This window comes from Dromiciops gliroides, chromosome 6 (assembly GCF_019393635.1).
Source record: "Dromiciops gliroides isolate mDroGli1 chromosome 6, mDroGli1.pri, whole genome shotgun sequence".
NCBI lineage: Eukaryota > Metazoa > Chordata > Mammalia > Microbiotheria > Microbiotheriidae > Dromiciops > Dromiciops gliroides.
Genome location: NC_057866.1, coordinates 206,830,192 through 206,846,477, shown reverse-complemented (window position 1 = coordinate 206,846,477; position 16,286 = coordinate 206,830,192). Strand labels below are relative to the sequence as shown.

Genomic DNA, 16,286 nt, shown 5'->3' with positions numbered 1-16,286 from the left:
AAACTGATTATTCTAATCAAGTGTTTTAATTAAGTATACTTATTGCAAGATCACAGGGAAAAAAAAGGACTGGTCTTGAGTAGTAATGGGTAGTGGCCCCCCCCCCTCCCTGCTTCTTTACAGTGGTAGTACTTGGCTTTGTGGGGTGTATTTAACATATTTCTAAAGTAGGCCACGGGAGAGATCCCCTGGTGTAACTCGATTTGCTGAGTTAGCAGTCTGGCCAATGGACAGGAAAAAAAAAAAGATATTACCAACTGTGTAGCAGATGAATCAATAGCGATACAAGTACATTCATTTGCATCCTCAACCATAAACAGAAAAGCAATACCTGAGCTCTAATGGCTAACACAATATTTAAAAAATATATAAACACACACACATTGGGTTGGCTTTTATTGGAATGCCTAGATGCAATCTATAGTCATCAAGTTATGGAAAATTCAGGTCACATATAAAGTTAAGAAGGCAAATGAAAGGAACAATACAAATCGGACAAAATTTACATCTCAAAATATCATGAAAGCATTTTTGACTGGCTTTGCCTAAAATACTTTGAATAGCAGGTTGGTTTTTTTGTAAGCTAATTCTTTTCATTATACAGGTTCCCCCCCTTCTTTAAAAAAAAAGGTTTTTTGTTTACATATTCCCCAAGGTCACTATTTCTTGTAAAAGCATGTCCAGATCACAAGTCTTTTTAGTAAGAAATAGGCTCATTATACCTACTAACAAGACCACTAATTGGTTTGATTTGACTTCATCTACAATAAGCACCAAGAGATATTCTAATTTGTTATTTATCCGGGCCAATGTAAAGGACTACTACACGTCAAGACAAGAGAGCGTGACTTCACTTAGGCCACGTGGTACATACAGGCTTTTCATATTGAAAAGGTCAGAAACGTTCGGAGAATTTAGACTCGAGCCTATTTCACCAAAAGCACTTACAACATGCTAACTAAATACAGTGCTGCTGAAGGTTCCATCTAACAGAATTGCAAATACCTAACAGTTTACATTTCAAAAAGAAAATGGAAAACAGTGCCGTGTTTATGTGGTTTGAAATTTCATAGTTTGCTAAATCTGGGGTTCTTCGTACTTGCCAAAGGACTTTCAAGGATAAAAAATATTGATGCTAATCTGTGCTTCCATTCTAGTAAAATATCAGCATTCATTATAAGTTTAATTACTTCAGTACGCTCTACCAAATACACCAAGACAGTCATAGCACTGAGAACTGCCGATCCAGTCGCTATTTCTAACCTCTCCCAGCCAGTCTGTTTAATAAACACACCTACTGTGCAATTTAGAGTATGTGATACATACAAAGCAGTTAGAAAATTATTTTCAATACATCACTTGAACCTTTATATTTACGACATGTTTCACTTGCTATATTTTTTTTTAATCACCATTATAGATAGAGGAAAAAGAGTGTGGACTCTAGCCCTAGGAACTGAAAAATATTTCCTAAAAATATTTTTGTGGCTGAAATTTAGTGCTTCTGAACGAGATTCGAGAAGTATCTCGAGCCCGTTGTGTATGGCGGCTGGGCTTGCTAAAACGCAGCCATCCATACACGCACAGCTGAGGACTAGTCTCAGTGTGCCACCTTTGTTTCTCTGACCCTGACTTGGAGCAGAGGTTATCTATCGCCCGGCCTTGGCATACAGAGATTTGGTGATGTGGACCTGATGAGTTCGACTCTCTCCCTTGCTGAGTGACCAAGACTAACTGTCCCTCTGACTCTTGCCACAAGACTTGGTTTCTGTTATCTTTCCCTGTACCTTAAAGTGACACATCTGTCACCCACTGTGACTGATCCGGTTAAAACGACAGTGAGTCAGTGCTAACATTCTCCAAGCCCCTGGCAACAGCTGCACTCTCCTACCTTGAAATGTAGCTTCGGGCCTCCATTAACAGAACCAATGCAATGATAACAAGAGAACCCCAGTGGCTAATTATGACAAATCCCCATTTATTTGTACAGTTGGGAGAGGATCAGGAAAACCTCGGTTGGCCACGGCTTCCACCCATTTGCGGAGCCTTGGTTTGCTTCTGTGCCCCTGGGAGATAATGGTGGGGGCACCAGAGTGGTGATTAGAAAGTTCGAGAAGGGAGCTGTACTCTGAGAGCCACCCACCCGTGGAGGACTGCACTATCCTATCCATGTTGGTGATAGAAAGATGTACAATTTCTCAACCTAATACAAAAATATTAACACTTTTGGACATTATAGGCAGAAGTTGTTATATCTCTACAATATAATCCCTTATACTGTATAGCTATAACAGATAACAAAAGGTGCAATCCTTTTTAAAAAATCACACAGTTCACATGTTTTTATCATTTTATTTTTTTAAGTATAAACTTTTTTAAACACTTTACATAAATTAACTCCTCTGAGACTAATATTTGATGTACAGTAAATTGTAATTCATATAAAAATCCATAAACAACTTGTCTCACATAATTTACAAAAAAATCAGGGTCTCCTTTGCTTATCAGTGACAAGGGTTCCACTTGCCAGTTTTTTTCCCCCAAGGCAAACCATGTTAGCATTGTAAAATCCATTATTAAATTCCCAAGGTAGCAGAAGTCCCCTTGTGCCAGTGTCCTTTTATAAAGCAGCACAGTTAAAGCAGGTGGGTTGTCTATAAACAGTAACTTTACCCCACATTTTAAAATTAACAGAGATATATAGCACATCCTATGCAGAGACTACTTCTTGTAAGCAAAGGTCAACAATTCAGTAATATTTGGAAACACTGTATGAAGCTTTACCTTAGTTAAATACAGTGCCTCAAAGGAACAGGAGGCCTAATGGAAAAGTTTTAGGCCGCTTTTCTTTTCTTCCTTTTCTTTCTTTTTAATACTTTCAGTCCAACTGAGTGCAGCGATATGCATATGTAAACATATTCTTTAAAGCGGATCACCTTTAAGGTCATTCAGAAAAAAAAGGTTTTTTTGTTTTTGATTTTTTTTTTGTAGTTTTTTTTCCTTTTCTTTTGTTTTTGTGTTTTTTGTTTTTGTTTTTGTTTTTTTTTAAAGCAGTATCATTCTCCTGGAAGTCTCTTCTCTTTCACAGAGTCCCTTTCAAATTGTGCTACAGAAAATTCTGAGCAAAGGTGTGGTTTAGGCTCAAGCATTGATGCAGCAAGATTGTTCTGTCTCCTTCTCAGAAGACTTTGGTGCACTGTCTCTTTGGCGGCCTGGACTTGGCCAGTGTGTTACCTTCTCCCTATTTCGCTTTGTCTAAGAAACTGTATATTGTTGGCACTGTCTGCCAGCTCCGGGTATTGCTCCACAGAGAGTACATAGTACCCATCATATCCTTGTACTTTACCAGCACTGAGAAGTTGCCTTTTTTCTCCCTCTGTCCAGAGTCTGGCTCCCTCTTCTCCATCCCGCACTCTCTGCTGCTCTCTGGCCCAAGCGTTGGCCAGGGCCCTCTGTCGGGCCTGCTCCAAGATGCGCGCTTTCTCCTCATCCAGAGTCATGCCATAGCGGACATGAAGAGCCAACGCACCGTATTGCATCTCAACATCGGCAAACCTGCGAGTCCTGCCGTTCACCACTGTGGTGGACTGGGACACAGTCACATTGATCCCATTCTCCAAAGCCTTCCTCCCACTTGTTAGCCGCAGGGTGCCGAGGTCAGTCTCTGGCGAGGTGGTTTTGATGAAATAGTGGGTATCCTTCCCCTCTATGGTGAAGTGCAAGTTTTCAAGGTAGTAAGCATTATTCAAGACGGCTGCCACTTTGATGCAGTCCTCGTTGGCAACGTTGAGCACATTGGTCAGCACTTTCCCTTGACTCACTGCGAGCATGACTCCTTTGCCAATCAGAGACTTGACTGTGGCAAACCAGAGCCATGATTTCTCTCCACCTGCTTTGCGTCTGCTGATCTGCACTTCTGCCATTTTCCCCAGGGACAGGAAAGCCTTTGCTTGTCTGGCCACTTGTTGCTGGACTCCAAAAATTGGCTGGAGGGAAAGGGACAGAGAGATATTTTAAAGAACATTTGTAGCCCCTGGCCAAGAAGCTTAATTCTACCCCCACCCTCTTTGCCCCCTGCCTCTTTGGCACACTGACTTACTGTGACCAAAGCAGAAGCTGTACTCCAGTGCACCAAGAAGCTTAGTTCTTCCGAGATGAAAAGACTCTTGGGTGGAAGGATTTTCTTAAACTCTCCTGAATTCAAGTTCATTTAAATGCTTATTGAGTTCTATTTGCCTTTCCATCTTAAAAATATAACTCCATTCAAAACTTTCAAACGTTTGTAGTATTTGCCAAGACTAATGCTTTATGTTTTCTTCTGTAATTACTAGAAACATTTGGGATGTTTTTCAAGGATCTGTGCAAGTCGGCTAATTGGCTCTTGAACCCTTCCAATTTTCTCAGTGGGAAGCAAGGGAAAGACTGGCAAAAGCTGGGACTTGTGAGAGAGAGTCTCAAAGGATGCTAAGCATTTGAACACTGGCTTCCATTGGTCTGCTCGGGAATGCCGGCAGTTTAATTTGGGTAGACTCGTCCTTTCCTGGTACATGCTTGCAGCTGACTTTCACGGTGATAAGCAGAACCATAGCACAGGGGCCTTTGAAGGCCCGAATATAGAGAACTATTATTTGCTGCCTTATTAAGAACAATTATTTTCAGCAAGCTTGGGAAGTGACCTGAATAAACTTCAGGTAAGCCCCTCCTTCTGCATCTGTGAGGGCTTTAATAGGGGCATCTTAATAGTTGAGCCACTTTGACAAAAGCAGATATTTGTCCAACTGGTCACGGTTTCTTGAACATTTGTTTCAGGTTTGCTAGTAAAAGATATGGTGGTTCTGCAGCCACCAAGGTGCCCAAATGTTTTTTAGCAGGGATTCCTTAGAGCTCTTTCCTTAAATTGGAAACTCTTACCAGACCCTAATGGCTGCCTAGGAGAAAAGTTGATAAACTCAAAAAACTTAAATTACTTCAGAAGTGATTGATTAATGCAATACTGTAGTCCATCAATGCACCTTTGCTGAAATGTGTCAGCAAACTTTGGCATGCCTACATAGCCCTTGACCAACCTAGAGCCATTTTGAATTTTGAAATCCTAGTGAGTGACAGGCAGTGTGGTATAGTGACTGGCTAGCTACCCTTAGCATCACAAAGATCTGAGCACAAGCCCACCTGTGATAGGGACTGTGTGATTTTTTTTTTTTTCAGTGACCTACAGAATTCCCTAATGTGGTGAACAGAGGGTGCTGACCTACACTGTAGAGGGAGTTTCCTATTGTAACGATTGGAATAACGCCACCTGCTGGATACTTACTGTAGAAGAGTTCTGCCCATGAAGGGAAGGTCTTTGAGGGCAAGACCAGGAGTCAGGAAGTGACGCGGGCTAGTGGGAGGAGGAAGGAAGAGACTGGCGCTCAGGCTCGCTCTCTTTCCTGGGGACGCTGGCGGAGAAGGGAGCTAGAAATGTGCTCTCCCTTTAATAGATAGAAATCTAGGCCTTTCTCTCTCTCTTTACCAAATTCTTATTCTCCTTAATAAATGCTTAAAAGTCTAACTCTTGCTAAAGCTTATAATTGATTGGCGACCACTCATTAAATATTTTAGACAGACTAGCTAGAATTTTACCCCTTAACACTATACTAATGAGATCACCAGTCCAGTCTTGATGCTGTCACACTTTGCCCCCTCCCCCCACTGCCACCATTCATCTTAAAGACTTGTTCAACAATAACCTACAAATAAGAAGGCAAATCTTAAAAAAAAAATCACTCCTTAAAGGAAGACTGAAATACCATAATTTCTGACCAAGAGCAGAAAAAAGGGGCCTTTGTTTGCATAGTCTCTCATGTTTTTGTTCCTCCAATTATGATTGTCCCCTTTTTCTTTATATTCAATGAAATGATAGAAAACTGCCCAGGAGGAAAAATTAATCCATCAAAAACCCACAACCCCCCAAACTCCCAAACTCTGCAGTCTTTTCTCCTTATCATTATTGGGTAACCCAGTTTCTTGATCTCTAATTATTCTTGCTTTAAGCAAGAAATCCTGGTATTTTGTTGTTCATTTCTTTTTGATCTCTGAGTGGTCCGAATTAGAGGCACCATTTTCTGAAATAGCAGATTTGACTTTGCAATTGCCCATTCTGTTTATTTCCTTTCATCCTTTTGAACTGTTACCACTTGTATGTGTGGCCGTTTCTTTCCAATGGAATAACATAAACACCCAGAGTTTACGTTTCAGTAACAAGCATGACTAGGGGTGAGTCTGTAGCTTACATTGTCACATGAATTACATTTAATAGTAAAGAGAAATTAAACCGTACTCATGTATTGTTTGTAGGATGTCAATTGGTCCTGTACATTGGTGATACTTGTGTTTATTTCCTGGCCTATTTTTATTTCTCTCTTTTCCTTCAGGCTCTGAGTGCCAGTGTCAATCTGATCTCCCAGGATTCCATTAGTAAACTCAGAACTCAAAAATGGGTTTCCAGGTTTTGTTAGCTATTAATAATCTGACTTGCTAGGTTTTGATCTCCACCATCAAAAACAGTTCTAACCCTAAACCACAACAAAAACCTTTCTTTAAAAAGCCCCCTTTAATGATTTTGTAATTTGTAATAGAATTTATCATATATAATCATATTTAATATAATTTATATTATATATAAACTATAATTTATTATATAAAACTCTATTAGGAGAAAAATGTGAGTAGTACATGTTCTACAGGTGCTAATTGAATTAAAGACTGGCATATAAAGGCAGGAGAGCTTTTGGATTCTTACTGGTATATCGTCCCACTGCTGACTCTTCACAAGTTCATAAGAAGGCTCTGTTAAATCAAATTTGGGAACGGGGAATCCTGGAATAGCATTGTGTAGATGGAAGCCAAATGTCACCAGCCAGCTGTTAACATCTAGGAGAAGGATGTACAAATGAGAGGTGTTAGAATTTCTTTTGTGCTGCTTTTTATCCGAGTCCTTACCTTTTAAAAAGTCACAGCCACACCTCAGTTACTTGGCAAAAGAGCCCACGTCCGCCTTTATTGCCACATGATTCAAAACCCACTCTGGTGTCTTGTTTTGTTTTGTTTGTTTGTTCGTTTGAGAGTGATGTCAAAACAGTGCTATTCCAAACACAGTGCCAGGGGCATGTCCTTATAATCTGGAAATCTGGGGTTGTGGTCGCTTCTTTAGGCCAATGCATGCAAAGTCAGTAATATCCTGTGTTAGTCATTACGATTTTGGTCGTTATTACTATCGCACGACACCACCAAAATGACACAGTCAGGAGAAAAACAAATGAAGTTTGTTTTTGTCATTAGTAACTTATGGCCTTTAATAGGAATTGTGCTGCTGTTAGCTTGCAACAATGATTGCCCAAGGATATGTAGAGTTCCACAATTCATTTTCTATTAATAAAAAGACTTAATTGGGAATATTAACATCAAGAGTTGTTTCTTCTTAATCAAAGATGAATGCTCAAAGCTGGCAGAGCCGTGGGCGCAGAGGCTGCGGTCGCCATCACTTTGGGCCACTTCAAAGGCTGGCTGGGTGCAGGTGGAAACAAACTTTTTGGGTAGAGAACCCAGAAACCTTTAAAATGGTATTTTAAAGTGTTGCCATGTGACTCAAGAAGCCATTAAACTCAGAAGAAGGCTTTTATTCTATTCTGGGGGTTATAATGTTACCGAACTACTCAGCAGGCTGCAGCTTTATGAGTACAGTTGGGTGTAGGTTATTTTAGATATTAAGCACATTGCTAGAAAATTTGAAATTGCATTTCACCTAATATATTTTATGCTGTTCCATCTCTCTTTTGATGTTTTGTAGAAAATGCTGCTATAGCATTCCCTGCAGTTCATGTTGCTAGGAGAGGATGAATCCAGGGGGCTGTGGGCTTTTCAGCCCTACAGTCAGCCCCTGTCAACACCTCTTAAATAACCACTGGTAAACTGCTTGTCAAAATGATGGAGAGTCACTCGTTTCCCATTCGCTTCTCCAGGGCACAAACTCTCACCTCATCACCAGGCTGACAGAACGCACTTTCTTTGGCCAGGTTGATTCGGCTACCAAACCATTGATATTATCTAGCTCTTAAATGAGGGGGGAAGCTTAAAATTCATCACGTAGGCCACATGTGATGACACACATGTGATGAGCCTCGTGTCATGAAAGACGAGAAAAACCCCAACACCCTATCCATGTCTAAAGGGCATTAAATTTAGGACAACCCTTCCTCTTCCTCTTGCCATCCCTGGAGAGACATCTGTATTAAAATGCAAATGGAAAGTTTTAAGTAGTTTGAAAGTTGTAATGGGCAAAGGGCAGTATGCGCAATGGAAAATGAGCAGTGTCTGGGTTCAAATCCTACCTTAGCTACCTGTACCCAAGTGACATTGGGCAAATGACTGAACTTCTTTTTCATGCCCTTGGTTTCCTCATCAGTCAGTTGAGGAGACTGGACTTGTAAGGCCCATGATAGCTCTTATGATTCTCTCTCAATAGGGATCAACTCAAAAATATGGCTTATGAAGTAGGCAGGAATACCGGAGGAGGATAGAAAGTGCGAGGTGGAATTGGGGGTGGTTAGGACATCCATGTGCTTGAGTGATGTCCAGGGGGCAGAGATGTAAAGAGTCACGGTCTAATATGACCACTGATGACCACAGTGACAAAGCCGTCCCCAGGACTTGGCTGGCTCAGGGGGCTGAGGACCAAGCTAAGCCTTTCCAGCTTTCTGGACACCTGAGGATGGGGGGGGGGGCCCTTCAGATCTGGCCAGTGCCACAGGACAATTCATATGGCCGCTCTGTAGCTATTTCCACATGGAAATGGGTGCCACATCTGCTGATACCAAGTGCTGTAGTATCCTTGTGAAATATCCTTTATATCCTATGGCTAAGTAAACCTTTGTTAACTGCTGATTGACCTATGAGTGCCTCATTGCAGCATTGAACTTGAACTAATAGGGTACCAGCCTGTGTCAGGCCCACCTATGGGTTATGGTGTGTTTCTGGAAAATTAAGGGGCAGATATAAAATGACAGAAAAAATGGTACAGGGGTGAGAGAGCACAGCAAACAAAAGAATGTATTTAAATGTATTTATTAAATATAAAAGCATTTAATAAACACATATTGATTGTGCCATATTCAGAGACAGCCAGAGTGACAACTCTTAGAAGGACCAGAGAGATGAAGAAAGAAAGCAGTAAAGAGAGATCAGAAAGAGGGTCAGCAACGGTGACAGGAAGTAAATGTACCAGCTGAGTGAGGGGCTGGAGAGTGAAGAAGGGAAGTGCAAAGAATTAATTGTTATTTGAAGTCTTTAATGGCCGCTCTGACAGTCACATGACTGCCCTCACTAGGCTTCCAATCATTATAATTTTGCCAGGCCCATGTAGGCATCTGTGAGTGGTGATGATGTGAGGTGCCAGAGCCTTGGCAAAGGCTACAACCTGTGGGTGGAGCACCCTGCGGTTTTGCAGAGCCCCAGGCCAGTGCTCGCCAAGGCATAAAAACCTCAAATAACAATTAATTCTTTACAGAAGGAAGATGGGTCAGAAGGACCAGAACCCTGAGAATCAGGACTCCAGTGGGCAGGGATGACTAATCAGCAGGGCCAGGAAGTACCTAGAAGTAACCTGTGGTGGCAGTGAAGTGAGCCAGTATCTTAAAGCTGGTTAAGATAGCTGAGTAATGGGAAATGGACTTTGGAGATCAAAATCATCTTAGTCTAGGAAAGCTCAGTTGTACTCTTAAGGGGGGTGGGAGCTGGTTTCTGGTGTACAAAGTGAGCTATAAGGGGCGTGGCAAGAGGAATCAGAGAAAGGGCAGGTGGGAAATTAAAGGGCTCAGGCTTCTATTAAGAGAAGTCTTGGGGCAGCTAGGTGGCACAGTGGATAGAGCACCGGCCCTGGAGTCAGGAGTACCTGAGTTCAAATCCAGCTTTAGACACTTAACACTTACTAGCTGTGTGACCCTGGGTTAAGTCACTTAACCCCAATTGCCTCACTAAAAAAAGAAGTCTTCCCTGTTTGCTGAAGAAGGAATATCTGTTAGGCAAGAGATGAGTGTGACCTTGTCTAATGTTGGTTTTCATTATTAGAATTTAATCAAACTTGTACTATGTCACATTTATGGAAGTTGTGGTTTAAGTAGCCTGACCCTAAATAAGAAATGCTGTTTCAATTCCCTACCTTCAAAAATAAAGAGTAAGCATCTCCATGTAGTAGGATTGCTAAAATCCAAAAGGTTAGATGGGCCTTAAGTCATGGAAGGTCTGAAGAACTCATAAATGAGTCTTAAAGACCCCTTTTTAATATTCCTTGAAATGTGTTCATTCATATATTATTGTCTACATGCGCCATCTTACCCTGCAATTTAAGAAAGTTTTGCTGTGCATAAGGCAACCAATCCCAAAGGTAAAACTCCCATTTTGGGAGATCACATTCTCCACTTCACCCTGCAAAAGTCAAAGAAATGTGTATATATATATGTATATACATCTCTAAGACTTCTTTTTGCTTGGCAACATTCCTGACGTTCCCCAAAGGCCTCATTCTCTGTAAAGACAGCAAGCTCTGCCAAGGTCACACAGGCCTAACTATATGCTAGGGAGTATGCTAAAACCAGTTAAGAGACTAAAAGATCATAGAGCAAAGGCATGATGATCCATCAGAAGAAAGGAGGACAATACTTTGTCTCCCCACTAATTAAAATGCTGGAAAGTCCGAAGTAGAGATTGGGAAGTGAGGTTGGGCGACACCATTGCATCAGCTAAGGACTCTGATCTCCTTGTGATTTTATGCATGGCATGCTGTACACTTGTGTACAATCTGTGTGTGCATACGTGTATCTATCTGTATCTGTATGTGTCTATTATAGTATGATTAGAGAATAAAACTAGCACATATTGGGTGTCCACAGGCATCTTCACCTTGCTAGTGCTGACCAGGTAGAAGAGATGTATCCTTGGGAATTTCACTGAATGAAAGTGGAACCAGCGATACATAACTGTGTACATGGTGTTATTTCCATGTTAAGGGAAGTATAGCGTTTCCCTCCTGCATAAGTTTCAAAGGTGGGGGGGATAGAACACCCCACTAAACTTCTCTGAGTTTGATTTAGTGCTAATCTGTCACTCAGGTGTTATCAGCTCCCCCCCCCCCAAGTCTGGAAAACAACAACAATATTGCAATATTAGGTGTCCACGTGTTACTGGAAGGTGAAAAATTAAAAAAAAAATTTAACTGAAACCTTTTCTTAGATCTGTAAGTTTAAGTTGTTAGACTAATTCATCTTTGAAAAAGAAAATCATAATTACCTGTGATGTAATCTTTCACATCATGAATTTTACTTGCAGGATTATTGTTCCTAAACATATACAGATTAAAAGGAGCTGGGTCCTTCCCGATCCTTTTCCAGATCTCTATGTCAGGGGTTGTCCATCGTCCTGCCAATATGTCATAATCTCTTTCTCCAAAGTGGACTAATTTGGTAAGTGGGTCGTAGAGGCCTCCGTGAAATCCTATCACTAACTGGAAGTCCAGATTGGAGTCAAAATAGATCTCCCCATAGGCGGTGTACTGAATTTGTTTCAACATAAGTCCGTTGCTACTAAAAACAGCCAGGGGTGTCCCAGTGTTGTCTGACGCAATGTAGAATTCATCTCCGCTACTGATCTCCATGGCAAAGAGATGTCCCTGAAGATCATAGTAGAGAGAAGTAATTTCTGAACTGGAGTGGTTGTACACATGAGTGATCCTGGTGGGGTAAGTAAGGTCAGCATAAAAAAACTGGAGGTGTTGCCCTAGGCTTGTTTTGGTAGATACCCGCCGGCCCAGGCCGTCATAGCGGTATATGACCGTCCAGCCGCTACCTTTGCTGTAAACTCGCGTCAGGAGCCCCTTGGAACTGTATTCAAAGATCTCTGTGCCGCGTTGGCGTAGGAAGCCGTCCTCATCCAATCGATACTGAACATCCCCTAATCGCGTGATCCTGTCTCTCAGGTCATAGCGAAGCGGCGTCAGGCGTGCACTGTTACTTGGGTTCAGCAGGTGTAGGTTACCATTCAGGTCATAGTTGTAGCGCCACATAATCTTCTCATTCAGGTAAACCGTTTGGAGCTGCCCGTCGACATCATACTCATAAGCATATTTAGTAGTGTTGGCAAAAGGTCCAATTTTAATCTCTCTCTTGGTTACTCGTCCCATGTTATCATACTGGATCGTGATCCAGTACATCAGTGACCGGAATATCTCGTATTGAATCTCCTTGATGCGGCCGTGAGCATCAAAGTGTTTGGTGTATGTCATGACGGCGGTAGAAATGATCTGGTTAATGTCGTAGTAAATCACCCCAAACTTTCCAAACTGTTCAACTTTCCCAGAAATATCATCAAATTGGTAGAGATCAATGGGCAGTGGCGTTTCATTGATGACACCTTGCATGCTGGTCACTCTGAAGCTGTTGTCATAGCTATAGTCAAAGCGCGCGTTTACCATCCCGTCTTCACTAAAGCGGAAAATCTGTCTATCAATCAGCGGGCCAATTTGCCTGTATCTAATGGTGCAGATAAAGCCATCGCTTTGGAGGTTCACTGTTTTTAGGACTCCTGCTGTCTCATCATAAGTAAAACTGACTCTCGTGCTGTCGTACAGAATTTCTGAAAGTCTTGTTTGCCTCCTGTACTTGAATAAGACCCTCCGACTGGTGCCCAAGAAAGCCGTTTGCAGAAGCAGCCCTTCCTCATTGTAGTCCATGATGATGGAGGCGTTGCTTTCAGGAGGGTTGTATATGTTCCGGTAATAGCCGATGGAGCGGATCGTCTGCATAGTGTGACGAGCAACGCTGGGCATGGTGATAGCAGAAAGCCGGTCCAGCAAATCGTATTCAAAGATGTACTGCCGCTGACTATGAAGCAGGAGGACCATGGACTGTGAAGAGAGAACATGCTTTAACCTCCTGTCTGGGCACCACGGGGAGAAAAAGAAAAAGATTTGGTGACAGCAAAATGAAACATTTCACTTGAGAGAATCATCCCCATTGCAATTGAGTCATCCTTGACCTCACATGTTCTTAATGATTTCCTGCCTAATTTATTTGGATGCTTAATTGTGAGGGGGTTTGCAGTTAGCAGCACAAGATTCACAATATGCCCCCTTGTTATGATTGTGCCATTCTTCTCCCAGGCACTTGTGGCCAAATGGCAGATTGTCAATGGATTTGGGTGAGTCGTAAGACAGGCACAAGAGACGCTGTTCTAAAGACGTTATTCCAAGCAGGAAACAGCATATGGGAAATGCAGTTTCTACTCATAGTTAGCAATTATTTAGCAAGATGCTCCCATTCCCCCTATGCTCGGTTCTAGACATATTGAAACCATATTTCCAGCTGTATTTGAGTGTGGGGCAAAGTGTTTGGAAAAAATGTTTAGCCTTGCCAAGGAAACCCTCCTAGAGTCAGCCCTGAGTCAGTCATAGTATTTCAGCATGCAGAGAAAAGGGAAGTGGGATATATTAATCATGTGTTAAATGAGAACAGTTTGTAACATTATCAGTCCTCCATTGCTGGGGAAGAGGAAGCATTGCACAGAGGATAGAGAGATGGTATAGGAAGACAAGGTCAAGGTCTGCCTCTGATGCATACTTGCTGTGGGGTGGTGGGTGGTGGGTGGTGGGTGGTGATGGTGGTTGAGTTGTGTTGTGTCCAGCTCTATGTGACCCCATCTGGAGTTTTCTTGGTAAAAATACTGGAGTGATTTGCCATTTCCTTCTCCAGCTCATTTTACAGATAAGGAAATGGAGGGAAATAGGGTTGTGATTTTCCGAAGGTCACATAGCTAGTAAGTGTCTGAGGCTAGATTTGAACTCGGGACATTGACTCTTCCTGACCCCAGGCCTGGCACTCTATCCACTGTGCCACTAGCACAACTTGGGTATATTACTTGAACTCTAAGACTTTAGGTTGAAGAGAAGGTCCCAAACTTCCTCATGTGGGAGTTCACCATATCAGTAGTGTCATGAGTCTGGTCCGTATCCTGATGGTGGTATCTGTAAAGGGGATGAAAACTAACTTATCTGTACCTTAAGTACTTTTAGAAAGAGTTCCAGTGTGCCTAGAACTGTGGTATGGTGTCTTGGGTTCAAGTCCTGTGTCCAACATACCAACTGTGCAAACCTGAGCAAGACTTGTAACTTTTCCAGCCCAATTTGCTCATCTTATAAATGAGGATAGCATTTGAACTATTCTATAAACACAAGATCTACTTAATCATTGTATGACATGAATACTACGTAAATATTTTGGTAACCTGTGATTCTCTTGGTGTGGGTGCTTTGTACCATGGCATTTTGGAACTTCTTGATGAATTCTAACCCTATTGACCATTATTCCCCCTGCCGCACTCTGATCTAGCCAAGCAGCCTTTTACTTGTTCCTCATGGATGCCGCCTCCTCTCTCCCCATGCGTGCCTGCTGCGCTCTCCCTCCTGACCTCCTCCTCATCGATGAGCTCTCTTTGTTCAGGAAGCTGGCCAAGAGCCATCTTCTCCATGAAGCCTGTCCTCGTGTCCTCGGCTGTTAGTCTCCCCCACCCCCCCCCCAACTGCCTTATGCTCAACTCCTTGGCATCTACTCTGTAGAAGGGAAGTCCCTTTCAAGGAAGGGCTGCTTCATTCTTTGTGGATGTGTCCCCAGCACTTTGTACAGGACCTAGCGCATCATCTAAGTCCTTAATAAACACTTGATGATCGATTAGCAGGCCCTTGGAGAATTGCTGTGTCATTTTGTGGCCAATGTAGTCATGAGTCTCCCTAAGCTTTGCTAAGCAGATCCTTGGAAAATAAGTCTACAGTTGGTCGGTCATTGGGCCTTTCCTCGAAGCAATACCAGTGGGGTAATCCTTGCTGGAATTTATGCTGTCTAGGTGTGACAACCTCTGCCATCATGGGTAGAGTGCTGGGCCAAGAGTCCAGGGTTCGAATCCACCTTTGGACAGTTACCAGCTGTGTGGACCTGGGCAAATCACTTAACTTTTCTTAGTTATCCTTTCCTCACTTGGCCTCTAAGGTTACTTGTCAGCTTTAAGTCTAAGATGTGTGCCAAAATGATAAGAATACCTGACCCTACGTAGCACCTTGAGTTTTTGGTTTGTTTTCGTTTTGTTTGTTTTTTTGAGAGGCAATGGGGGTTAAGTGACTTGCCCACGGTCACACAGCTAGTAAGTGTTAAGTGTCTGAGGCCAGCTTTGAACTTGGGTTCTCCTGAATTCAGGGCTGGTACTTTATCCACTGCACCACCTACCTGCCCTGTACCTTGAATTTTGATCTATACAAGTCTATGAGGGAGAAGCTCACCATGCCCATTTAACAGATGAGGACACTGAAGGACAGAAAAGGTCAAGTGACTTTCTCAGGGTCTCACAGCAAGGAAGTATCAGTAGTCTCTTTGATTTAAAGCCCAGCACCCTGTGCTAGAGGGCTGCTTTGCCTCCCCATTGATGAGGCATTGGGGTAGAACTTGAGTACACTGAACAAAGGATGATACAATGAAAAACATTCTAAGAAAGTTTTTGTTAACTAAGAAAGTATTGGTTAATTAGGTCAACATGAAAGTTGGCTAAGTGAAGCTCTGTTATGATGGCTGTCCAGATGGGAGGATGTTCCTATGCCCGAGAAAGCTCTCTGAGTTTCTCTGATGGCTCCACATCGGGATGAACAGATAGATAGACCTCCCGAGACTCTTGCTGTGATTCCACAGTAGAAACGTATAAAGGACTCGGTCCTGGGTATGCTGTTGCCCCCTTTTTTTTTTTTGGATATATTTTATTTTATTTTGCAGGACAATGAGGGTTAAGTGACTTGTCCAGGGTCACACGGCTAGTAAGTGTCGTGTCTGAGGCCGGATTTGAACTCAGGTCCTCCTGAGTCTAGGGCTAGTACTTTATCCACTGCACCACCTAGCTGCCCCCTGCTGTTGCCCTTTTTTCTCTGTGAGAATCACCTTGTGGATTATGGTAGGGACCCAGGGCCTCGCTCAGGCCAATTTTGTGTGATTTCAAGCTTGGAGTGATTTCTCATTTCCCACATAAACTTTGGGTTTGAGAAACTGCCCCAATCACACAGAGTTGAGTTTGATTGAAGCTCTGACAGGAATCGTGTCTAAAACTGACATGTTTATTTGTGCCATCAGGAACATTCTCCTAACATTCGAGAGTTAGCAGAGAATACTGTCTACAGGAAATAACACCCAGGTCCTGGGTAGTGTGAACAATAAGTCTTGTGAAGT

The 16,286-nt window shown here is 42.4% G+C and overlaps 1 protein-coding gene across 7 annotated transcripts in view; it reads right to left on the bottom strand.

The window, feature by feature from the left end:
- Positions 1-379: 379 nt before the first annotated feature.
- TENM3 (teneurin transmembrane protein 3) overlaps positions 380-16,286 on the bottom strand; it is a 1,675,137-nt gene continuing 1,659,230 nt past the window's right edge. For all 7 annotated transcript variants that reach the window (XM_043970124.1, XM_043970125.1, XM_043970126.1 and 4 more), the window contains 3 exons: positions 11,323-12,934; positions 6,782-6,912; positions 380-3,986 (listed from right to left, as the gene is read on the bottom strand). In XM_043970124.1, coding sequence (XP_043826059.1) covers positions 3,231-3,986; positions 6,782-6,912; positions 11,323-12,934 — 2,499 coding nt within the window. In that variant the 3' untranslated portion in view covers positions 380-3,230. The remainder of the gene's footprint in view (positions 3,987-6,781; positions 6,913-11,322; positions 12,935-16,286) is intronic.